General features: G+C 35.4%; 1 protein-coding gene across 2 annotated transcripts in view; it reads right to left on the bottom strand.

Annotated features, from left to right (window-relative positions):
- The window catches only part of CDK13 (cyclin dependent kinase 13), a 116260-nt gene that overhangs the window by 20517 nt on the left and 69736 nt on the right, over window positions 1–26007 (bottom strand). For both annotated transcript variants that reach the window (XM_057550568.1, XM_057550569.1), the window contains exons 6-9: window positions 22622–22811; window positions 21187–21243; window positions 9741–9842; window positions 9570–9647 (exon numbers count right to left, since the gene is read on the bottom strand). In XM_057550568.1, coding sequence (XP_057406551.1) covers window positions 9570–9647; window positions 9741–9842; window positions 21187–21243; window positions 22622–22811 — 427 coding nt within the window. The remainder of the gene's footprint in view (window positions 1–9569; window positions 9648–9740; window positions 9843–21186; window positions 21244–22621; window positions 22812–26007) is intronic.

Genomic DNA, 26007 nt, shown 5'->3' with positions numbered 1-26007 from the left:
GGATTACCATCCTTGATCCATTTGTATGTATTTGTACAATGTAGATCCTAGAACTCATCATTCCTGAGGCTTTAGATTGCGGAAACATTCCAGCATTACCACAAATAAGATGAGAGGAAGAAGTAAATATGTACTAGGAAACACGTTAATTTTTACAATCCTAAGCACGTTATTTGTCCTGTTTTACTTGTGAAGAAAGAAACTTACAGCATTATGGAACTTACCCTAAGTCACAAGAGCAGGAAGAAGCTGAGCTGGCATTAGAACCCAGGCCTGTAAGATTCCAAAGCCTGCCCCTTTCAATATACTCTGCCACCTCCTTCAAATCAAGGAGACGTGTCTCTTTTACCAGAAATGTCCTTTTTTTTTTCATGTTTTAAAAATAATTAATGCTATAAAATCAAAATTGAAGCATCTTTTTTTGTATTATTATAAATACTTGATATCTTACCAAAACCCAAAGACATTTTGAAACATATAAAGTAGAAAGTAAAACAGTCCCTTCCCTAACCCTCTCACAAATCCATGTTCAGATTAACAATTCCAGACTCCTTTGATGTGTTTGTCTCACCCATGTGGGACCAAACCAAACACAGCCTTCTGTAAAACTGCTCTTTTCACGTGACAGTGTTGCTTTTGCATATCAACATCTCCAGATCTACCATTTCCTTTTTAGTAACTGTACGGTATGCCACTAACTGGATGGCTTGAGCTTTCTTTTTGTTTCCCATACGGTTCCCTGACTTCACACGTCCATAAAATCATCCAAACACGCTCATGCCTCAGGACCATGACTCTGCTGTTCACTCAGCTCTCTGCTCAGATGGTACCTATGGGAGAGATTTTCCCCGGCTCCATGCACAGCGCTGCCTCCTATCGTCTTCTGTCCCCTGCACTCATCACCACCTGATGTGTTTTATTAATTTGTTCGTTTTCTCTGTCTCCCCCAACAAGAAAGCAGAAAAAGTTGTGTGCCAGTTACTAGGCACTGGGGATACAATTCCCAACCTCCACTGTATCCTCAGTACTGGTTAAGTGGTACACAACCAGCAATCAATAAATACTATTCAATTAACTCCCTGATTTGAAATGTCTACTGTGTTATATTCTGAGGTCCATATGAACTTTCTTTACTTCTGAATTTCCCAAATAATTCCACTAATTCATCTGTGTATCTTGTGCCAGTACGAAATGGTTTTAGTTACTAAAATTTTGACTTAACATATGATATGCCAAATTGTCCTTCTTTTTTAAGAATTTTCCTAGCTATTTTCAGGTTCATGTCTCCAGATAAACATTAAAATCAACTGTTGTTTTAAAAAAGTCTTTTGAAATTCTCATTAGGACTATAATGACTAATATACGATGAACTGCCATCTTAAAAAAAAAAAAGGGGCGCAGGCAGAACCCAGGGCACGCAGATCCAATAGTGCCTGGTTCAGGTTCTTCTCCCTAAGAATGGTGGCTTCCACAGCGTCCTGGGTTTTACACCCCACTCATCTTGAGAAGGATTCCACGCATCCTGGAGGAGGGCACGGCCACAGCACTGGTTTTGCATTTTCAAGAGTCGCTGGGTGCCCTCACACTTCTCCTTGGCCAACTGGCGAAAAAAGTGGCTCACACCGTCCAGAGTCACATTGCTGCTGCCGAAATAGAAGCCCAGAGAGAGCCGTGCGGCTGACAGGGTCTCGGTGCTCCGGCCAGGTGTCAGGCCTGTGCCTCTGAGGTGGGTGAGCCGAGTTCAGGACACTGGTCCACCAGAGACCTCCCGGCTCCACATAATATCAAACGGCAAAAGCTCTCCCAGAGATCTCCATCTCAACGTTAAGACCCAGCTCCACTCAATGACCAGCAAGCTACAGTGCTGGACACCCTATGCCAAACAATTAGCAAGATAGGAACACATCCCCACCCATTAGCAGAGAGGCTGCCTAAAATCATAATAAGGTCACAGACACCCCAAAACACACCACGGGACGTGGTCCTGCCCACGAGAAAGACAAGATCCAGCCTCATCCACCAGAACACAGGCACTAGTCCCCTCCACCAGGAAGCCTACACAACCCACTGAACCAACCTTAGCCACTGGGGACAGACACCAAAAACAACGGACACTACGAACCTGCAGCCTGTGAAAAGGAGACCCCAAACACAGTAAGTTAAGCAAAATGAGAAGACAGAGAAACACACAGCAGATAAAGGAGAAGGTAAAAACCCACCAAACCAAACAAATGAAGAGGAAATAGGCAGTCTACCCGAAAAAGAATTCAGAGTAATGATAGTAAAGATGATCCAAAATCTTGGAAATAGAATGGAGAAAATAGAAGAAACGTTTAACAAGGACCTAGAAGAACTAAAGAGCAAACAAGCAATGATGAACAGCATAATAAATGAAATTTAAAATTCTCTAGAAGGCATCAGTAGCAGAATAACTGAGGCAGAAGAATGGATAAGTGACCTGGAAGATAAAATAGTGGCAATAACTACCGCAGAGCAGAATAAAGAAAAAAGAATGAAAAGAATGGAGGACAGTCTCAGAGACCTCTGGGTCAATGTTAAATGCACCAACATTCGAATTATAGGGGGTCCCAGAAGAAGAAGAGAAAAAGAAAGGGACTGAGAAAATATTTAAAGAGATTATAGTTGAAAACTTCCCTAATATGGGAAAGGAAATAGTTAATCAAGTCCAGGAAGCACAGAGTCCCACACAGGATAAATCTAAGGAGAAACACACCAAGACACATATTAATCAAACTATCAAAAATTAAATACAAAGAAAAAATATTAAAAGCAGCAAGGGAAAAACAACAAATAACATACAAGGGAATCCCCAGAAGGTTAACAGCTGATCTTTCAACAGAAACTCTGCAAGCCACAAGGGAGTGGCAGGACATATTTAAAGTGATGAAGGAGAAGAACCCACAACCAAGATTACTCTACCCAGCAAGGATCTCATTCAGATTTGACAGAGAAATTAAAACCTTTACAGACAAGCAAAAGCTAAGAGAATTCAGCACCACCAAACCAGCTTTACAACAAATGTTGAAGCAACTTCTCTAGGGAGGAAACACAAGAGAAGGAAAAGACCTACAATAACAAACCCAAAACAATTAAAAAAATGGTAATAGAAAGATACATTATCAATAATTACCTTAAATGTAAATGGATTAAATGCTCCCACCAACAGACACAGACTGGCTGAATGGATGCAAAAAAAAGACCCATATATATATACTGTCTACAAGAGATCCACTTCAGACCTAGGGACACATACAGACTGAAAGTGAGGGGATGGAAAAAGATATTGCATGCAAATGGAAATCAAGAGAAAGCTGGAGTAGCAATTCTCATATCAGACAAAATAGACTTTAAAATAAAGACTATTACAAGAGACAAAGAAGGACACTACATAATGATCAAGGGATCAATCCAAGAAGAAGATATAACAATTGTAAATATTTATGCACCCACCATAGGAGCACCTCAATACATAAGGTAAATGCTAACAGCCATAAAAGGGGAAAGTGACAGTAACACAATCATAGTAGGGGACTTTAACACCCCACTTTCACCAATGGACATATCATCCAAAATGAAAATAAATAAGGAAACACAAGCTTTAAATGATACATTAAACAAGATGGACTTAATGGATATTTATAGGACGTTCCATCCAAAAACAACAGAATACACTTTCTTCTCAAATGCTCATGGAACATTCTCCAGGATAGATCATAGCTTGGGTCACAAATCAAGCCTTGGTAAATTTAAGAAAACTGAAATTGTATCAAGTATCTTTTCCAACCACAATGCTATGAGACTAGATATCAATTACAGGAAAAAATCTGTTAGAAAATACAAACACATGGAGGCTAAACAATACACTACTTAATAACCAAGAGGTCACTGAAGGGATCAAAGAGGAAATCAAAAAATACCTAGAAACAAATGACAATGAAAACATGACGACCCAAAACCTATGGGATTCAGCAAAAGCAGTTCTAAGAGGGAAGTTTATAACAATACAATCCTACCTCAAGAAACAAGAAACATCTCAAATAAACAACCTAACCTTACACCTAAAGCAATTAGAAAAAGAAGAACAAAAAACCCCAAAGTTAGCAGAAGGAAAGAAATCATAAAGATCAGATCAGAAATAAAGGAAAAAGAAATGAAGGAAACAATAGCAAAGATCAATAAAACTAAAAGCTGGTTCTTTGAGAACATAAACAAAATTGATAAACCATTAGCCAGACTCATCAAGAAAAAAAGGGAGAAGACTCAAATCAACAGAATTAGAAATGAAAAAGGAGAAGTAACAACTGACACTGCAGAAATACAAAGGATCATGAGAGATTACTACAAGCAACTATATGTCAATAAAATGGACAACCTGGAAGAAATGGATAAATTTTTAGAAAAGCACAACCTTCCGAGAATGAACCACAAAGAAATAGAAAATATGAACCAACCAATCACAAGCACTGAAATTGAAACTGTGATTTAAAATCTTCCAACAAACAAAAGCCCAGGACCAGATGGCTTCACAGGCAAATTCTATCAAACATTTAGAGAAGAGCTAACACCTATCCTTCTCAAACGCTTCCAAAATATAGCAGAGGGAGGAACACTCCCAAACTCATTCTACGAGGCCACCATCACCCTGATACCAAAACCAGACAAAGATGTCACAAAGAAAGAAAACTACAGGCCAGTATCACTGATGAACATAGATGCAAAAATCCTCAACAAAATACTAGCAAACAGAATCCAACAGAACATTAAAAGGATCATACACCATGATCAAGTGGGGTTTATCCCAGGAATGCAAGGATTCTTCAATATATGCAAATCAATCAATGTAATACACCGTATTAACAAATTGAAGGATTAAAAACCGTATGATCACCTCAATAGATGCAGAAAAAGCTTTCGACAAAATTCAACACCCATTTATGATAAAAACCCTCCAGAAAGTAGGCACAGAGGGAACTTTCCTCAACATAATAAAGGCCATGTATGACAAACCCACAGCCAACATCGTTCTCAGTGGTGAACAACTGAAACCATTTCCACTAAGATCAGGAATAAGACAAGGTTGCCCACTCTCACCACTATTATTCAACATAGTTTTGGAAGTTTTAGCCACAGCAATCAGAGAAGAAAAAGAAATAAAAGGTATCCAAATCGGAAATGAAGTAAAACTGTCACTGTTTGCAGATGACATGATAGTATATATAGAGAATCCTAAAGATGCTACCAGAAAACTACTAGAGCTAATCAATGAATTTGGTAAAGTAGCAGGATACAAAATTAATGCACAGAAATCTCTTGCATTCCTATACACTAATGATGAAAAATCTGAAAGAGAAATTAAGGAAACACTCCCATTTACCACTGCAACAAAAAGAATAAAATACCTAGGGATAAACCTACCTAAGGAGACAAAAGACCTGTATGCAGAAAACTATAAGACACTGATGAAAGAAATTAAAGATGATATAAACAGATGGAGAGATATACCATGTTCTTGGATTGGAAGAATCAACATTGTGAAAATGACTCTACTACCCAAAGCAATCTACAGATTCAATGCAATCCCTATCAAACTACCACTGGCATTTTTCACAGAACTAGAACAAAAAATTTCACAATTTGTATGGAAACACAAAAGACCCCGACTAGCCAAAGCAATCTTGAGAAAGAAAAACGGAGCTGGAGGAATCAGGTTCCCTGACTTCAGACTATACTACAGAGCTACAGTAATCAAGACAGTATGATACTGGCACAAAAGCAGAAATATACAACCACAGAACAGGATAGAAAGCCCGGAGATAAACCCACGCACATAAGGTCACCTTATTTTTGATAAAGGAGGCAAGAATATACAATGGAGAAAAGACAGTCTCTTCAATAAGTGGTGCTGGGAAAACTGGACAGCTACATGTAAAAGAACGAAATTAGAACACTCCCTAACACCATACACAAAAATAAACTCAAAATGGATTAAAGCCCTAAATGTAAGGCCAGACACTATGAAACTCTTAAGAGGAAAACACAGGCAGAACACCCTATGACATAAATCACAGCAAGATCCTTTTTGACCCACCTCCTAGAGAAAGGGAAATAAAAACAAAAATAAACAAATGGGACCTAATGAAACTTAAAAGCTTTTGCACAGCAAAGGAAACCATAAACAAGACCAAAAGACAACCCTCAGAATGGGAGAAAATATTTGCAAATGAAGCAACTGACAAAGGACTAATCTCCAAAATTTACAGGCAGCTCATGCAGCTCAATATCAAAAAAACAAACAACCCAATCCAAAAATGGGCAGAAGAACTAAATAGACATTTCTCCAAAGAAGATATACAGATTGCCAACAAACACATGAAAGAATGTTCAACATCACTAATCATTAGAGAAATGCAAATCAAAACTACAATGAGGTATCAACTCACACCAGTCAGAATGGCCATCATCAAAAAATCTAAAAACAATAAATGCTGGAGAGGGTGTGGAGAAAAGGGAACCCTCTTGCACTGTTGGTGGGAATGTAAATTGATACAGCCACTATGGAGAACAGTATGGAGGTTCCTTAAGAAACTACGAATAGAACTACCACATGACCCAGCAATCCCACTACTGGGCATATACACTGAGAAAACCATAATTCAAAAAGAGTCATGTACCACAATGTTCAAGCAGATCTATTTACAATAGCCAGCACATGGAAGCAACCTAAGTGTCCATCGACAGATGAATGGATAAAGAAGAGGTGGCACATATATACAATGGAATATTACTCAGCCATAAAAAGAAACGAAACTGAGTTATTTGTAGTGAGGTGGATGGACCTAGAGTCTGTCATACAGAGTGAAATAAGTCAGAAAGAGAAAAACAAATACCATATGGTAACACATATATATGGAATCTAAAGAAAACAAACGGTTATGAAGAACCAAGGGTCAGGACAGGAACAAAGACACAGATGTGGAGAATGGACTTGAGGGCACGGGGACGGGGAAGGGTATTCTGGGACGAAGTGAGAGAGTGGCATGGACTTATATATATTACCAAAATAGATAACTAGTGGGAAGCAGCCGCATAGCACAGGGAGATCAGCTCGTGCTTTGTGACCACCTAGAGGGGTGGGATAGGGAGGGTGGGAGGGAGATGCAAGAGGGAGGATATATGGGGATATATGTATATGCACAGCTGATTCACTTTGTTATAAAGCAGAAACTAACACACCCTTGTAAAGCAATTATACTCCAATAAAGATGTTTTAAAAAAAGGCTTCCTAGCCAAAAATGAGATATGCCTCTCCAACACTTATTCAAATCTTCTTTACAATTTTAGGTGAAACATTATAGTTTTCAATATTCCTGGAGTATATATGGTGGTGGTTTTGTTAAACATGTTCTCCACTCCCTATGTTCCCAACTGGTTATTATTGGTACATAGTCTTTAAAAGCTATTGCTTTAGAATATATGTATTAGTATATAATACATATTAGTATCCTGTGTGTATATACATACATACTCACACACACACACACACACACACGTGTGTATATACACACACATTCTTAACACTTGCCATTTTACCAAATTTTTTATTCAAGGAATTTAAGGTGATTTCCTTGCACGCTGCATGTATGCAATGCTATCAGATACAAATTATGATAGTATACCTCTTATTGGGTTCACTTTTCTAACACTACTAGTTAACTAGTTAGTGCTTCTAAAACACTCTTAAAATAATGATACTGCTAGTCAATTTTTTATCATTCTTGCCTTTATTTCTAGTATTTCACCACTAAATATTATTTAGTTCGTTTGTGATACATATTTTATCGTGTTAAAGAAATATGCCTCTACACTTAATTAGCAGTTTATAATTTCAGCAAATGCCTATTCAACACTATCAAGAGAGACATATTATTTTACGTCTATTAAAATGATGAATTATAATAATGGAATTCCTAAAACTAAAACATTCTTGTATTCTTAGGATGGCCCTACTTGACTCTGCAAGTTAATTTTTAATAAAACATTACATACTACTGGCTAATCACTTGTTGTAGAATTTTTGTATTAATATTCTGCAGAAATTTTTCATGCTGTCTTTGTTAATTCTTGGTGTTTGTGTCATACTAAAAGTTCCAGGAAGTTTTATTTCCTACATAGTATAGAGAATTGGTTATAAGTTTAGATAGTAAGTAAAACTATCTAGATTCAAATCTCAATTTTGCCACTTGCTAGTTGTATGACTCTGAACAAATTCTTCACCTCTCTAAGGTTGTTTTCTTAACTATAAAAACAAGACACAACTTAACTGAAGTAATTCAGGTGGAATTCCTAGAACAATACTTGTATCATGTATAAACTAAATAAATACTAACATCATTAATAGAAACCCTAGTATCCAATACAACTAGGAACAATAGTTGGCTAACTGAAAAAATGGGTTAGAGAAAATCATTACCAAAAAAAAAAAAAAAAGAAAAAGAAAGATACACAGATACATGATTTAAACATTTTATTTTTACTAAAAATGTATAAATGTGCATTTCCCAACTTTCTGACATAGGGCCATGGCCTTCTCTTTCATCAGAGGACTCACTGAATGGGATTCTACATTAGCCAACTCTGTTAAGTCTTTGCAAAGCACTGCATCTGTCTATAGTTAATTAAACAACATATGTACAATAATAAAATGTTTGTATACAAAAAGGGCAACAACTACCTCTTGGTCGTCATACTCTTCAACTGGTGGAATAAATACGTAGCCTTACTATAGAGTGGTAATCTACTAGCTGCAAATATTCAGCTTGCTATGTTATCAAGCTAGTATTATTTACAGATGGAATGTAGAGCATCAATTAGTCCAATAAGTCTGCTGAAGGGAAGGTTCACAGTACATGGGTATGTATGTGCCTTATACCAATATCTTCCCTAAAAATTCTCATCCATATTTTGAAACACTCATGCAAATCTTACAAGTTGCAAATTAATATTATTATATATGAAAACCAAAGCTCTTTTATAAAAAAGAAATTTATTTAAAATACTAAAGAGAAAGATGATTAACACGTAAGTCCTATGACCTAGGTCCTATAATAGGCTCCAAATAATGAAGACCTATGCTAGTGAGTATATGGATTTATTTTGGTATGTCTGCATATACATATACATATAAACACATATGCATATACATATGTAAAAGAGTATTTCTTTAAAATATCCCCAAACATTAATTCTTCCATACTGCCACACTCCGAAAAAACCCAGAATCTACCATTCATTCTCTCCCCCCTCATATTTACTCCTCCTTCCCAGTCTTATCTTTAGGGACTCAAACACATTAATCTAATCACAAAATATCTAGGGACTTTAAGATCCTTAATTTTACTAGAACAATTATCAGAGTGCCTGCATTCTAGTTTCTCCTCCATTCAGCAATCATCAGCCTTCAACAGAAACATGATGTTCTCCTAGAAACACAAGCGTGAAAAAATTTTAATTTCCTACAGATATTACAAATATTAAAATCACAAGCTTACCTTATTAATTCTAGTTGTGCAAGCTCCTGATTTGCTTGAAATATAGGTTTTTTAGTGAAGAGTTCACCAAGGATACATCTAATGGGAAAAATATCCACCATTACCAAATGGTATGATTTTACTTCACTACCAAGTTTCAAGTAAATTAACCAGTCAATAAGCCTATCTTACCCACAGCTCCATACATCAATAGCTGGTGTGTATCTTTCTTCTCCCAGCAGCAGTTCAGGTGGACGGTACCATAAAGTGATGACCTTGTTAGTATATGGACGACTAAAAAACACAGAAAGCACTCTTTAGAGTCAGTATGTGTTAGAATAAGAGAAATTCTCTTAAGAAATATTATTTTGGCTCATCAAAGCAATCCTACAATCCTAACTAAAACTACTTTCATCTGCCTACAGACATGCTATGACATCTAATACAAGATCATAAAATACATCTGAAAGCAATGTGATTACCTGAAAAATTCCCTTAATATATAAAAATAAAAAGTTGTTGGCTTGTTTTAAGTGTAATACGGTCAAAGAAAGATCTTTATATCAACTGTTGGCATTGATGATTTTGACCAAATCTGGCAAATCACTAATGTATGGCAAGATACAGTTCAAACTGTAACCACCTAACAAAAGTTTTCAACTGGGCATATCTTTCCTTGGCAATATTTCATTGATTTTAACGCACTTTGGTATGTGAATAGAAAGTACAGAAATGTAGACTGTAGTAGTTCAGGTCTACTCTGCCAGGAACCACTAGCGATAGGTAAGATACTTTATCAGATGATTCCTTTGTCACCTTCTAACAATGAGGATATATATATATATATATATATATATATATATATACACACTACCATGTTGTCATATAAGATATTATCTAGTAAGCTGTATAAGTGTTTTCACTCCTCTGAGAATGATCCTACTGTAGCTGATTCACATGAGTAAAGACGGTCTAAGAAGTTAGAGGCAGTTCTTCGACTGTTCTGTGTGATCACGTATGTCTTTAGGTCAATTCTAAACTTCTCTTCCTTTCCAAATATCCTCCAAATCACAAGGATGCAAAGGCTATATCATAGGAAATTTCCCAGAATGGCTGTATTCCAAGCCCAGTTACCTGAGGTTGGCTTGGACCCGGACCAGTTTGGGGAAGGAAAAAAAGGAGCATATAATTTATAAAGCAGTTCCCTCTTGCCAACTGTAGGTCTGAAGTTCCAGGCAGCCTAAGACCTGAGTAGCCTGCTCCCACACTGCCAAATTTCTCCAAATAATTTAAACACTTAGACTGTAAGCCATCGAGGACACCACCGCATTACCACAGATAGGACTATAGTAATAGTGTGCCAAAGCCAGGAAAAAAGGATACTTGACTTTGGTATAAATTGTGAAAAGAGAAGATAGTCTAAGAAGTATGTTTTCAATAGCCAACTAGGATTAGATTTTTCTAACATTATTAAATTACTTTTCTTAGTGATTTTTGCTTGTTTTTTACTAGCATCACTTATCTTCACATAACGAGGAAATCTTTTAAACTCTAGCTATGCTAATTAAGCTGGATTTAATCATTTAAAAATATGTTCACCTCTTTATGTCTTAACACCTTTTAAATTTGAAGTTCCTTCCCATTCTTCTCATTCAAATCTATACCTCCTTTAAAACATGGTGAAAGACCCATCTCCATAAAGTCTAATCTTTTATTAACAACAGATTTATTTTTAAAGAAAGATTTGTTTTCATATTCTTAAATTTACACCATATTTACCACTGTAATGAACTATTTTGTTTTCTCTATGTTCCCAGAAAAATCAAAAGACCTCAGAGACCATTCTTTATTATGAAAAAAATAGTACCCACACACTAAGCCCAGAACAATGTTGGGCATAGGGCAGACCTTTTACTATATATGGCCCTGCAACTTTAGGTGACATATATGAATTAGCTGGGTGGGGGAACAAAGTTTGAGAAAATTATGATAAGTAGTTTTCAAAAATATTTCAAAGATCTATGAGCATGTGAAACGTATGGTCTTGCTACTAAGGTACAACTAGGTATCTACAGTCTCAAGAAAAATGTTTAAACTAATGTAAATCTGTCAGTAAATAGTTAATTTTTTATCTTTTTATGTTAAGAAATGTTTTAAAATATATTTTTAAAAAATAAAAGTCTGCTGTATTATATGGAGAAATTACACAAATTAAGGTTAGTAAATTTTATATTTAAATAAAAGATTATTTTATTTGTGTGTTAAAAAGAAACAACAGATCCAAAATGGAGTTACTTGTGTTAACTCCCACACCAGCAAACCAAGACTTACTACCTAACCTAACTGCAGACTCAGCCCCTCCCAGGAAAGGCATCTTAACCAATCGGTCTGGAATTTCCTGGTCAGCACTAGTGAGGTCACCTGCCACACAGACCCCTCCCATCCCGTAAAGGAAAGTGACCTTGCCATGGCCAATCTGCTTTCTGCTAGTATAACTTTCTTGTCCCTGCCCCCTTCTGCCTTTAAAAACCTTCCATTTTGTATAGCTCCTCGGAGCTCCCTTCTCCTTACTAGATGGGATGCGGCCTGAGTCAGGAAGTGTTTAATAAAACCAATTAGATCTTTGAATTTACTCAGCTGAATTTTGTTTTTTAACTGTATGATATATCAAGTTCTAGGCAACATTTAAACACAGTCATCTTTAGCAGTTAAAATTAGACCAGTTCACTTTTTCATTAACTCTCATCAAATTCAGAAGTGAAAATATTTAGTACATTTTCAAAAATGATTAAACACAGAGCTAGAACTATACTTCTAGGTGTACAGCAAAAGTACTTAATGTATACCAATTAATAGCTTTTCCAAATATATCCAAATGCTCAGTTTCTGTCAGAAGAAAAATAAGAACTACGTAAAGACTGGAAACATTCAACAGTAAAATTTGACATAGAAAGCTCAATTTTAAAACACTAATATAATCTCTAAATTGTGGAAATCCTTTCATTTATGAAGTAAATAAATATTCATACTGATATATATATTTTTTGTAAAACAAAGCACCATCCCAACATTTCTCTTTACAATCAATGAAATATCAACAGAATAGAGATCAAAGATAATCTGCTCAGTAATAGATTCCAACACTTTTCCCTTCAGGGGAGGTGTGACACAGTTATGGCCTTCCACAAGCAGCGCTGTATTCCTAACAAGGCGAGCACTGCCCTAAGGGTACAGCCCCAGGCTGGCAGGCAGCTCAGCCTCCTGTCTGGTCTGAATAGGTAAAAGGCAAACAGATGATCAGAGCAAGATTTTAGGCCCTTGAAGTCTTTGAAGATTCTGGATAATCCAAATTAAAATTCACAAACCACAGTTGATAACTCTGTTAAAGACCCTTCTAAGAAATGAAAAAAAAATCATATAATAGGAAATACCTGAATTAGCTTTAAAATGCTTCACTTTTCCAACAATACATAAAGTCTACACATTTCTTTTAGAGCATAACTTATACTTTTGAGAAAAACATGGAAAGAGTTCAGCTAGCTAAATTCATCGTATGCCCAAATGCCATGTCTCCTTCAGAATCCACTACGTAAACACCTACCAAAACTACAAAAGAAATTTGGGACCTATTTTTAACACCAACCCAACTTCTAAGGTCAAAAACCCAGGAGTCATCCTTGTTTCCTTTTTCCTTCAAATCTCACATCTAATCTATCAACAACTTCTGTCAACTCTACATCCAAATAGGTCCTAAATGCAACCATTTCCCACGATTTCAAGGAAATCTGAGCCACTACCAACTTTAAGTCGGAGCCACTATTATCTTTTTTCTGGTACTACCGCAACAGTCTCTTTACTAGTTTCCTTGCCTCTATCTCTAGCTTTCGTCCCCCACTTTTAAGTTTTTTAAGCATAAAACCAAGTCATATCAGTTAGTTGCTTAAACTGTCCAGTGATCTCCCACTGCAACTAAATAAAATTTATATTTTACCTCAGGTGATAAGACTATACCCTGGAGTATCTCACTTCCTATTTTTACACTGGGCAACATCTTGGCCCCCTTAAACTTTCCAAGTCTGTCTCAAGGCCTTGCAGTTGCTGAGTTCCTTCTACTTGGAATGTTATCTGCCTAGGTCTTCATTAAGTTATCCTCTTCTCATCACTCAGGTCTTAGCTCAATTTTACTTCTCAAAGAATTCTATCCTAACTGCCTTAGCCAAAATTACCCAAGCAGCCACCCCCAAGCTCACAGTATCCCTACAGACACTATTTTATTTGCTTTGTAGCACTTGGTACTTTAAATTCTTTCCACTATCCAACAGGTTCGTTGTCTACCTTCTTTCATGACTATGTAATGAGACCAGGGATTGATCTGTCTTTCATATCTCTACCACATAGCCAATAGGTATTACCTAGGTCAGTGTCTGGCATACAGTAAGTACTTATCAATATTTTTAATCAACTGATTTATGCCGTAACTACGTAACAATAAACACAGTCTTTTTCCTCATGCCATCCCCTCATTCCCTTCTAATTTTACCCTACTTTCCTCCTTTTGATTTTTTCTCAGAAAAATAACTTAAATTTCTGTATCATAACATTGCTACAGAAAAATATAAGTAATTTTTTTCCAATTGATGTTACCTTAGGATCACTTGTGCATTCTTATTACACATGCAAATTTAGAAGTCCTATAAGTACCTGTATCTTAACATATCCAAAAGGAATTTTATTATCTTCTGCCGTAAACCTGCTTCCCGTTTCCTGTCTCAGCAAACAGCATCACAGTTTATGGCAGAGATTGCTAAGCTGTCTTCTAAAATCTGTTCTTCCTTTCTTCAATGGGAGCTACCCACCTACACTACATTTCCCACCCTCACTGCAGTTAGGTGTGGCCACACGACCAAGTTCTCACCAAAGGAACGTGAACACAGGTGCCATTTCTTGGCCTGGCTCATGACACCCCTCCCTCCTCTTTTCTAGCTTCTAGCTGACAGACATGGTGATAGACTTGGAAAGCATGTGAAGAAAGGCAGCAAATCTTCCAATATGGGTCCTTAAATGACTGTATGAAGCAGAGTCACCATTTGATCAAACAATATGGTGAAATATTATCAATTGTGCAGCAAGGTAAAGTAACAACTGCTCCAGATTACTGAGTGAGAAATATAAACTTATTCTTTAAGCCACTGAATTTTGAGGTTCTCTTTGTTGCAAGTTTAGCTTCTCCTAATTAATAAACCATTTATGCAATTCCTTAAGCAGAAATCTTACTGTAGGGGTAAAGGCAAGGATGTGTCTACCAACACAATAGTCAACCATCAAGTTCTAACGATTCTATATCTTATAATTCATCTCCATCTTTCCAACACCTATGCCCATTGCCTAGTTAAAGCCATAATTATCCTACCTAGGTTTTTTTTTTTTTTTAATAATCACTACTTTTTTTTTTTTTTTGATGTGGACCATTTTTAAAGTCTTTATTGAATGTGTTACAATATTGCTTCTGTTTTATGTTCTCGTTTTTTGGCCACGAGGCACGTGGGATCTTAGCTCCCCGACCAAGGATCAAACCCGCACCCCCTGCAATAGAAGGCGAAGTCTTAACCGCTGGACCGCCAGGGAAGTAAGTCCCCCATATCCTACCTAGGTTGATTGCAACAGCTTTCTAACTGATTGCCCTTGCTTGCAGACTTACAAGGTCAATCTACTTTCCAAAGTGCAGTCAAAGTGATAGTATAAAATAAAATGCCAACGTTTACACCTTCAATACACACTGCTGCCTCTGGGAGAATATCCACACAAGACCCACAAAATTATTACTTGGTTCTTGCTCTGCCCACACTGAACTATCAGTTCCCTGAGAAGGCCGAGCAGATGCTCATTTTCTAGAGCTAGGAGATAGAGCCAGGGAGAGAACAGAGGTGGCAAAAAAACTTTCAAGAAGATAGTGGTGCTGTAATGATATTTTAAATGTTTTAAATAAACATTTTAAATAAGCCTTTTAATGTACTTTTTAAAGTTAACACTGACAAAAGACAATGAAAGTGACTGTTTTATTAAAAGTCAAGGAAAAACTCATGATAATTGACTCACAACCCTTACAAAATAGGTGCCATGCCTCGCTTTTTACCTTAGGGCTTAATGAGGAGAAAGCAAACGCTGAGAAAGTATGCAGACAGAAGGACGTTAATCGTGCAAGAAAATTCCAAGGTGGGCGGAGTTAGCAGAGAATAAAGCCAACCTCAGATCACCCAATTCAATATTCGCTTATAGTATTATGAAGAAAATATTCCATGGTCTGATTAGGTTGTTGTGTTTACCAACGTAAAGACAGAAGCATAAGACACTGAAGCTGTTCTGAAACTAGGACATTGAAATCCCAAGAACACGAAAGTACTGATATAATAATGAAAACAGATCATCCAAAGTTAGACAAATAAATAAAAACCAGAATCCTCAAAATTGAACATTTAGAACTTGGGCTACTAGGTTTGGCTACCCACTGTCAACATCCTAAAGGCGGTCTTGTTTACATCACAAAGAGAAAACACAAACTGATGTGACATCACACATACGATGTTTTTTTTTTCTTTCATGGACTAAAAAAAAAAAATTACATTATTGAGATATCTACCCAGTCTTTTCACAGAAAACAAATTCATCCCTACTGAAAAAGAAACAGGATGGAAAAACATATAGTGAGGTTCTTAGGTGTTACAGAATAAATTAATACTTTAAACAGAAAACCCTAAAAATAGAAAAAGAACCACTCCAATTTATTCCCACAATTAAAGTTAAATCCCAAGCAATAATTCCATAACCTAGCAAAACACACACACATAAAATCCCTCTGACATTAAATTAGAAAAAGAAAACAGTAACTCCAACAAGCTGTTCCTCTTGGACGGCTAGAAACTACCTTTGTAAAAATCCAGAAATAATGGTCTCGACATTAAATATTCTGAATTTCAACTTCTACTGAATATCTTCATCTGTAAATAAGTCTCATTAACAGTTTTTGAAAAGAAAGCAGACACTATTTCTTTGTCTACTAGGGAAGTGGCACCACCACCAGCAATACTTCTTTTATTTTTCAAACCTTCTACTTTAATGTGGTTAACAAGATATTAAAATGTAAAGTCATCATAAAACTTTCATGTGAAATCTCAGGTAATTTTAAATATTTGATGCTATCAAAATATTTCGCCTTTATAGACTTTATTAGATACATAAGGAGCTTTAAGGGAGATGCAGAAATGGAAATATCACACAACTTGCTGGAAGACTAAATGAGCATACTTCATTTGGCAAAAATAAAATATAACATTTGAAGGGCCAACAATTAATATTAATATAATTAATATAACATTTGAAGGATCAGAATTAATCAAGCAGTTACTATGAATGTGTTTTATGCTTTAAGGCATATAAAACACAAAAGTTTAAAATAATGATCCCTGTCTTTAAAGTAACTATAATTCTAGCTCCAGTGAAAAGATAAGAACAAAAGTAAAAAGACCAGCACTAAGGAGGCAATTTTAATTCTGAATATAATTTCATCTAGTCCCTGGACAAGCAGCAAGAGGTAATTCTTCCATTCACACCCTACATAGGTTTGGGAAAATTTAGTTTTGGTTTTAATGGCAATTTTATGAAAAGCCACCAGATGGCGATATTGCCTTCAAACATGTTTAAAAAGCTATTTTGTTCACTGTAACTTTCAGGACCAGGAAAGAAAGGTTTTCCAATACACTATAAATATCTTAGAGATTTGAAATCCTTCATCTTAAAGTTGAGAATAATGACATACAGAGATATTAGGTGACTTGTCCAATATTTCAAAACTGGTAAAATGGAAATGCCAGGACTAGAGCCAAAGTTTCCTGATTTAGGCCTAAGGATTTTGAGTTCCTTCCATTAAAAAAGTAAATGTGTTGTTATAGTTTCTTCTCTAGAAAGTGAAATTAATTTCAACTTACATGTAAAGTGCGTATTTTTTCATATGAGACGGTCACATAAAGAGAAAAAGATACTCCATTACTTGGAAAAGCACTGTAGCAAAGACTTGGTAAAATAAAAACTCAGAAGAGGATTTATCATTGTGGCTAAAAGTCCTGGGGGAAGTTGGACTTAAAACAGCTACTAGGGCTTCCCTGGTGGCGCAGTGGTTGAGAGTCTGCCTGCCAATGCAGGGGACACGGGTTCGAGCCCTGGACCGGGAAGATCCCACATGCCGTGGAGCAACTGGGCCCGTGAGCCACACCTACTGAGCCTGTGCGTCTGGAGCCTGTGCTCCGCAACGGGAGAGGCCGCGACAGTGAGAGGCCTGCGCACCGCGATGAAGAGTGGCCCCCGCTCGCAGCAACTAGAGAAAGCCCTCGCACAGAAACGAAGACCCAACACAGCCAAAAATAAATAAATAAAATAAAATAAAAATACTTAAAAAAAAAAAAAAACAGCTACTAAAAAACTGAACAGATATGAAGAAATGAGGCAAAAACCTCTGTTCTCAAGTTCTATATTTCCCAAGGCCAAATAGAGCAAAGCATGAATACTGATGTTCAAAACAAGAAAATGATTCTTCAAGTTTAAAGGAATCATTTCCCCCCCTAATTTTAGCCCAGTGGTTCGCCTTTCCTCTATTGTAGCACACATGACAGAGGAGATCCATACTGGTCACCCACAACCCCATGCTCAATTCCTACACACTAGCTGTAGCTCCAACAAGTTTTCCTCAAATTCAAAAAAGATATACTGGGACTTCCCTGGTGGTGCAGTGGTGAAGAATCCGCCTGCCAATGCAGGGGACACGGGTTCGATCCCTAGCCTGGGAAGATCCCACATGCCGTGGAGCAACTAAGCCCATGCACCACAGCTACTGAGCCTGCGCTCTAGAGCCCACGAGTCACAACTACTGAGCCCACGCGCCACAACTACTGAAGCCCGTGCACCTAGAGCCCATGCTCCACAACAAGAGAAGCCACCGCAATGAGAAGCCCGCGCACTGCAATCAAGAGTAGCCCCTGCTCACCGCAACTAGAGAAAACCCGGGCGCAGCAACAAAGACCCAATGTAGCCAAAAATAAAAATAAATTAATTAAAAAAAAAAAAGATATACCAAATCAAATAAGTGAGAGAGATGTAATTGATGCTATACAGTGATAAGCTGAAATCTGCTCTATTTTGAAAAAAACAAGAAACCCTACAATAATTTCTTGAACACTTCATTCTATCTGTAATAGCTAATTACTTAGAAAATACTTCAAAAAATATTTGGATGGGGGTATTATGGTTTCTTTCTGCTTATGATAAAGAAATATGGATGGAAATCATTTGCTGTATGTTTATTTCAAGAAATATCTAGAAAACTTGGGATAATACAGTGATTCTGCTGAAGGCAGTGAATTTCAGTATGTTATTAAAATTTACTAGAACAGTATGTGTATTTTAAAGTCATTCCATTAAATGAAGCCTACTTCTCTGATTTCAAAGAAACTGGAATTATTTGAATCTGAAAAAGAGTAGTTTTAAAGATGTACATAACCCTGAAGGATATTTGCTTATAAAACCAAATGATATACCAAGTTTTTAACTTACAAATTTGATTAAGCAGAAAATTTCAGCATACATTACCTGAAGATGCAAAGTTATGGGATTTTAAATTTCCTACTTCCTTAAGTTCAAAATTCTTATATCAATTCAGCAAGGCAATGGGGACCAAGGTTCAGTGAACACGCCACACCCCTGACACTCCACTGAAACCCAACATTCCATTTTAAAAGAGAAAAAAAAAATCAATGGGAAAATGGATTTTGACATATAAAATTTGGCTCTACAGTCAGTTCTTCTGGAACATATCTATTTCAATGTGAACAAATATCTGCATAAAAAGAATCTATGAGATGGAAAATGGCAATTTAGCTGTTCTCCATCTCCACTGAAACCTAACATGAAAACAAGAAGAAAGGGATTTATAGTCAAAGTATGATAGACATATACTTCTATTAAGAAAGGATAACCAAACTACAGTGAAATCTCAGTTAACCAGCTAAGCAGGTAGAATCCTTAATTAAGAAGAATTTCCCCCTAAAGAATAGTCATTGAAATTTAGTCATTCAAGAAGTACACTTCAAGTGAAGTTTTGGATTAAGTATATTTAAGGACCAATTTATTTTCTTCCTTCAAATTCTATCAAAAGGCACTATTATACACAATGAAAAGAATAAATAATTGGGAGTTGGAAACTTTGAGCTATACACTCTTGATGATACTAACAAATATTTTTGGATCTTTCAAGTCACTCAACCCTTTCTAGGTCTCCGTTTTCTCAAACGCAAAATGAGGGTTAGAGCTGTTAAGCTCTAGAACAACTTCAAACAAACAAACAAGCAAAAACATACAACCTTTTCTTAAAATAAAATATTAATTAAAAGTGTAGTAAGTTAAAACAAATAAAGGCCGAAAAGCTCTGCCTAAAGTAGGTACAGGGGACTGGAGCCCCGTCCGTAACAAGCTGTCCGTACCACAGTCTGAGCTTAACAGAACTCTAATGTATCCAAAACATACCATTTAAAAACCTCTAAACACTAAAAATAATTTTCAGAATTATTTCACAGGCGCTGCAAGATTAAAAAACACACAAATTTTTTACTCTTAAAAAAAAATTCAAAAAGGGGTTTTTTTTTCAACTAACCAGAAACTGGCAAAGATTCAGTGAACATAAATAACTATTGCTAAGAATTCCAACTAACTGATATTTTATTATATCCAATTATGATTACACTAAATAAATTATAGAACTGTAATAAGGAATTTATAAATATATGTATATATATTATATATGTATAAAGAAATAATGATGTCTGACAAGAAAGGAATGGGCTAATAAACTGGAGATATTAAACCCAGTTAATTTCATAGTTCATATAAAATTCCCTACTTCACAAAAATACTTTACTTTGAAATTCCATATTATTCTTCTAAGAATAATCCTAATAAGACAAATCAATTTCACTATCATCAGGCACAAAAGGAGCCAAATGGGATATGAACCCCTAACTTTAGCCACAGAAGCTCCACACAAAGAAGTTATACACTGAACTTCCTCACAATAGTTTGTTTAAATAAAAGCTTCTAGGGAGTTTAAAACAAACACACATATCTATATATAGATATAACTATAGTTAAAAAAAAAGTTTTAAGTAAGTCCAAAATAATAATTAAAACAAAATATACAAGTTTAAACATGTAACATAAAAAGCATTTACTAAGGTTTTTCATTAAACACAAAAATTACAAACATCTTAACATCTGGACATGCATTAGAAATTTAAGCATGAATTTTATTTGAAAATTCCTAAGTTCATTTAAGAAACATTTAAAATGGCACATTTTAAAAGAAATTATATTTACCTCTACGTATTAAAAAATCTATTATTTTTACATTGATTTAATGTATAAAATTTTGTAATTAAAAGTCAACCCAACATGGTATAAAACTTCATTATTTCATGTATTTAACCATGAAAAGAAAATTTCCCTTTTGTTAAAAAATAAACTATCAATAAGGTATTCTTAATATAGCTTCTAAAACTGGTCACTAATGTCTATAATATTCATTTGAAAATATTCTTACCTTTCTTCTGAGCTATACAATCGAGCAAGTCCAAAATCTGCAAGTTTTATCTGCCCTCTGGTGGAAGTAAGATAAAATGAACAAAAAATATTAGTCTACTCTGAATTGATCGTACACATTCATGTTCTATTCCTAGAACTAACCAAAAATTCACTGATATAACTGAAACTTCAATTATACTGCAGTACCCAAGGTTCTACAGGAAAAGGCAAATAGATAAACTCACAACAATATAAGGCAAAAATTAGTACTTTTCTTTGGATAATTTCTGCTACTATTACACTAGTACTGTTGTTACATTATTATGATATATATATATATATATAGTATATTATTATATATAGTAATAATAGTACTAATATAACAGTTTCTCAGTACTATTTAGTTCCTATTTAGAAAAGTACACTTCAATGAAAATAAAACAAAATGAGGTAATTCATACTACTTTGGTAATAAGACAAATTACTTGTTCAATTCCAGCCAATAATGCACAAGAAATGAATCACATCATTTTAAATTTATGTTTAATTTTCCAGTTCTTAGAGTGACATGGTGCTCTATAGAACACTTTCTACTGACTAAAATCAGGACCAGGCATGCCTCACTTAAACCAACAAATAGTACCGATTACAAGAGAATTATCAGAGTTCAGGTTATGCTGTCAGTGAAATAGCTAACATAAGCTTTGCATATGTATGTATGTATGTATGTACGTGCATATACACTTCAAAAAAAGTTCACTTTAAAACTGTGATGACTGTTTTTTTTAAAAAATTCCAAATTAAAAAAGATGCTAAAACCTATTCTTAACCTAAAACTGAAATCACATCATTAATTATTAGAACCACCATTCACATTATTTGGAAGAATATCAAATGAGAGGGTCAACTAAGTATTTTGGTTGGGGGGGGGTGCCTATAATCTTTATTACTTCCCTCCCCCCCGCCCCCCCATGGAAGTATGACAGCTGTTATTGAGCAACAACAACAAAAGAAAAGGAGGGGTTAAGTAGTTTGCCCAAGGTCACTTAAACTACTATATGGTTTATGTATACTAGTATATAGATTCAAACTATTATGTGGATTCAAACTCAGGTCTTTATGACTCGAAAACCCCTATTTATATAAGGTCAAAGGGACTGTAAAGTTCTTTAGAGGTTTGATCCAATTAATCCTATTAAATTGCTTGGATTGAGGGGATGGATGGAACTTCAACAAGTCAACTAAGTATTATTTTACATACATTACAAACTATTACTGGAAGTTAATCAACTAAAGTATATTTAACACAACTTCAGACGTAGCCCAAGCTGTAATATTGATTTTGTTAAAATAGTCTGAGCAATAAAAACCTAAATTTTAAATCTTTTTAACAGAATCAAGGCATACATTATATAAGACTCATTTTAAACATATATATCAAACTCATATCATACCTATTATTTAGAAGAATATTTGAACATTTAATATCTCGATGCAAAAAGTTCTTCTTATGACAATAATCCAGACCTTCCATGAGCTGTCTCATAAATGACTTTATGTGATTTTCATTAAAATGAACCAAGCCTGATTCCAGTAGTCCCATCAGATCATGGTCCATATATTCAAACACCAGATAAAATGCACCTAAGAACAACAATTAATACATTAAAGATTTTGTTCTTACAACTTTTCTATAGGTTCAGAATTTTTTAAAAATAAAATGCTGGGGAGAAAGTTAATCCTTGAAAAGAACTGCTACTTCTGTCATTTAATAATGTTCATCCCCGTCTCTCTGAATTTAATATCAATACCATCCCAAGGAAATATCTAGCCAGTTTTCTTCTCCCAAAGAAAACTGCTATGATATAAAATCAACACTGCTAATTTCCACACTGCATAGTTTCTGGGTATGATTGATGTAAAATAAATTCTTAGCTGTTTTACATATTGAACAAATTGTCTCTCAGCAGAAGCTGAATAAAATCAGTATAGTTCATCAAAGAAAATTTAAAGATGTTATAAGAATTACTTTTAATAAAAAAAAGAGTATGGGCTCAGTCGGGCTTTAGATTACTTCTATTAAGTTTTCAATAAACATATAATTTAATTCTTTTATACAGCTCCAGAGCATTTGAAAGCATACAAATTACAACTTTATAATACCAGCTTATTAATCCTGCTACTAAAACCTAAAACAGCACATAGCACATACACAACATACATACGATAGATTCAAAATTCTTAAATGAAACTTGCACAAATTGAATCTAAAGCTATATCTACAAATATCTCAATCAGGCAGTTTAATTTATCAATTCAAGAATGGAAAAGCTAATAAAATTCAATACATCTATCTTTCAAAGTAAAAAAGTTATCAATATGCCAAAAAAAGACATCTGAAGAAAGTTCATGATCAGTTCGTGATTAAAAACAGAGCAAAGGGGGGCTTCCCTGGTGGCGCAGTGGTTGAGAATCTGCCTGCCAATGCAGGGGACACGGGTTCGAGCCCTGGTCTGGGAGGATCCGACATGCCGCGGAGCGGCTAGGCCCGTGAGCCACAACTACTGAGCCTGCGCGTCTGGAGCCGGTGCTCCGAAACAAGAGAGGCCGCGATAATGAGAGGTCCGCGCACCATGATGAAGAGTGGCCCCCACTTGCCACAACTAGAGAAAGCCCTCGCACAGAAACGAAGACCCAACACAGCCAAAAATAAATAATAAATAAATAAAATAAACCCAAAAAGTTTAAAAAAAAAAAACAAAAAACAGAGCAAAGGGAATTCCCTGGCAGTCCAGTGGTTAGGACTCGGCGCTTTCACGGTGGGGCCCAGGTTTGATCCCTGGTCCAGGGATCCTGCAAGCTGTGTGGCACGGCCAAAAAAAAAAAAAATACAGAACAGAGCAAAGATTTCACAGTAAACTTGCAATAGAAAGATTCTTTCCTAAAAGTTTATAATGGTACCTCTCTGAAATCAATAACTATTGTCATATTTAATAGTAAAATGCCAGATGCTGTACACAAGACAAGAATGTTCATTATTACTAACTATTCTAGAAGTTAGTAAGTAAAATTAAAAACAAAGTATAAATACTGAAAGTGACAAAAACATGATTATTGGTAGATGAGATGACGATTCTAAAAGATCCAAAAGAATAAAAAAAAAGTAGCTGCGTTAGAAAAAAATCATACACAAAAAATAGAAGACTTTATATATGCCAGCAACAATTAGAAATTAAAATTAGAAACAATTAGAAAGTAAAATTTAAATGACTCTGCAATAGAAAAAAAATACTATAAACAACTAGGAATAAACTTTAACAATTATACAAATTTATTAAGGATTCACCAAATTGTAAAATTCTGTATTTTAATGCAATTTCAGTAAAAGGACCAATGATTTGTTATTTTCTTTTGCTGAAAGAACACTTAACTTGAGAAACTAATTCTAAAGTTCACCTTGAAGAAAACAAAACCAGGGTATCGACCAAAACGTTTCTGAAAATAAACATTTGCCCTACCAGAAATTAATATGACCTACTGTACTATTGGGACAGACAGAAAAATGCATATAATATACACCAGAAAAAAAAAATCCCAAATACGTATCTACTATGAAAACAGCCATTTTAAATCAGTGAAGGAAAAAAAGAGGCAGAATAGTACTGGGACAAATGTGTAACCCCAAACGCAGATTGGGAATTATACCAAAAACAAACCTATTAAAAAACTGACAAATTTCACTAAATAAAAATTTAGAAACACATATGTAAGAAATAAATATGAAATAGAGGTAAAAGGCAAATAAATGACAAGCTGAAGAAACCTATTTGCAACATAACAGATTAATTTTCTTAATATAAAACAAAGTCTTGGGCTTCCCTGGTGGCGCAGTGGTTGAGAATCTGCCTGCCAATGCAGGGGACACGGGTTCGAGCCCTGGTCTGGGAAGATCCCACATGCCACGGAGCAACTGGGCCCGTGAGCCACAATTACTGAGCCTGCGCGTCTGGAGCCTGTGCTCCGCAACAAGAGAGGCCGCGATGGTGAGAGGCCCGCGCACCGCGATGAAGAGTGGTCCCCACTTGCCACAACTAGAGAAAGCCCTCGCACAGAAACGAAGACCCAACACAGCCATAAATAAATAAATAAATAAAATTAAAAAAAAAAAAAAAAAAAAACAAAGTCTTACAAATCAGTACCAAAAAAGACCAGTAGCACGAGAAAATGAAAAACAAAATTAACTGTCAATACACAAAAAAATGCCTATGTACTTAATCTCACTATTAATCAAAATATACAAATCAAACAATATACCACTTTTAACTAAAGGGAAAATATTTCAAAATAAAAACTACACAGTATTAACAAAGGTGTGAGATAAACAGACACTGCTAATATAGTGCCAGTAGTAAACTGGTATATTTACAAAATATAATTTGGCAACATGCACCCAAAGCTTTAACAGTCATGTACCCTTTTACGTAGCAAGGGCTTTTATGATATTTAGCACAAGGAAATAAAAGATAGAAAAGATTTATCTATAAGCATGTTCACTAAAACCAATATAATAATAAAATACCTACAAACATTAAGCAAAAAAACCAAACCAAATAAACAAACAAATGGGTTATTATGGTTCATCTATACCATACCATGCACTTTGAAAAACACTGTAGAGGTACGATATTGATATGGAAATATACTGATGATACTGAGTTTAAAGTAGATTAACAAAGATTGTGTATTTGATCCATCTATCTCACTATCTTTGATGTTATTAAGTAACACAGTTACACACAGAGTATCTAGAGTTGCACAGCCCAATACAACTGCTACTAGT

This window comes from Balaenoptera acutorostrata, chromosome 7 (assembly GCF_949987535.1).
Source record: "Balaenoptera acutorostrata chromosome 7, mBalAcu1.1, whole genome shotgun sequence".
Taxonomy (NCBI): domain Eukaryota; kingdom Metazoa; phylum Chordata; class Mammalia; order Artiodactyla; family Balaenopteridae; genus Balaenoptera; species Balaenoptera acutorostrata.
This window is presented reverse-complemented; position numbering and strand designations above follow the sequence as displayed.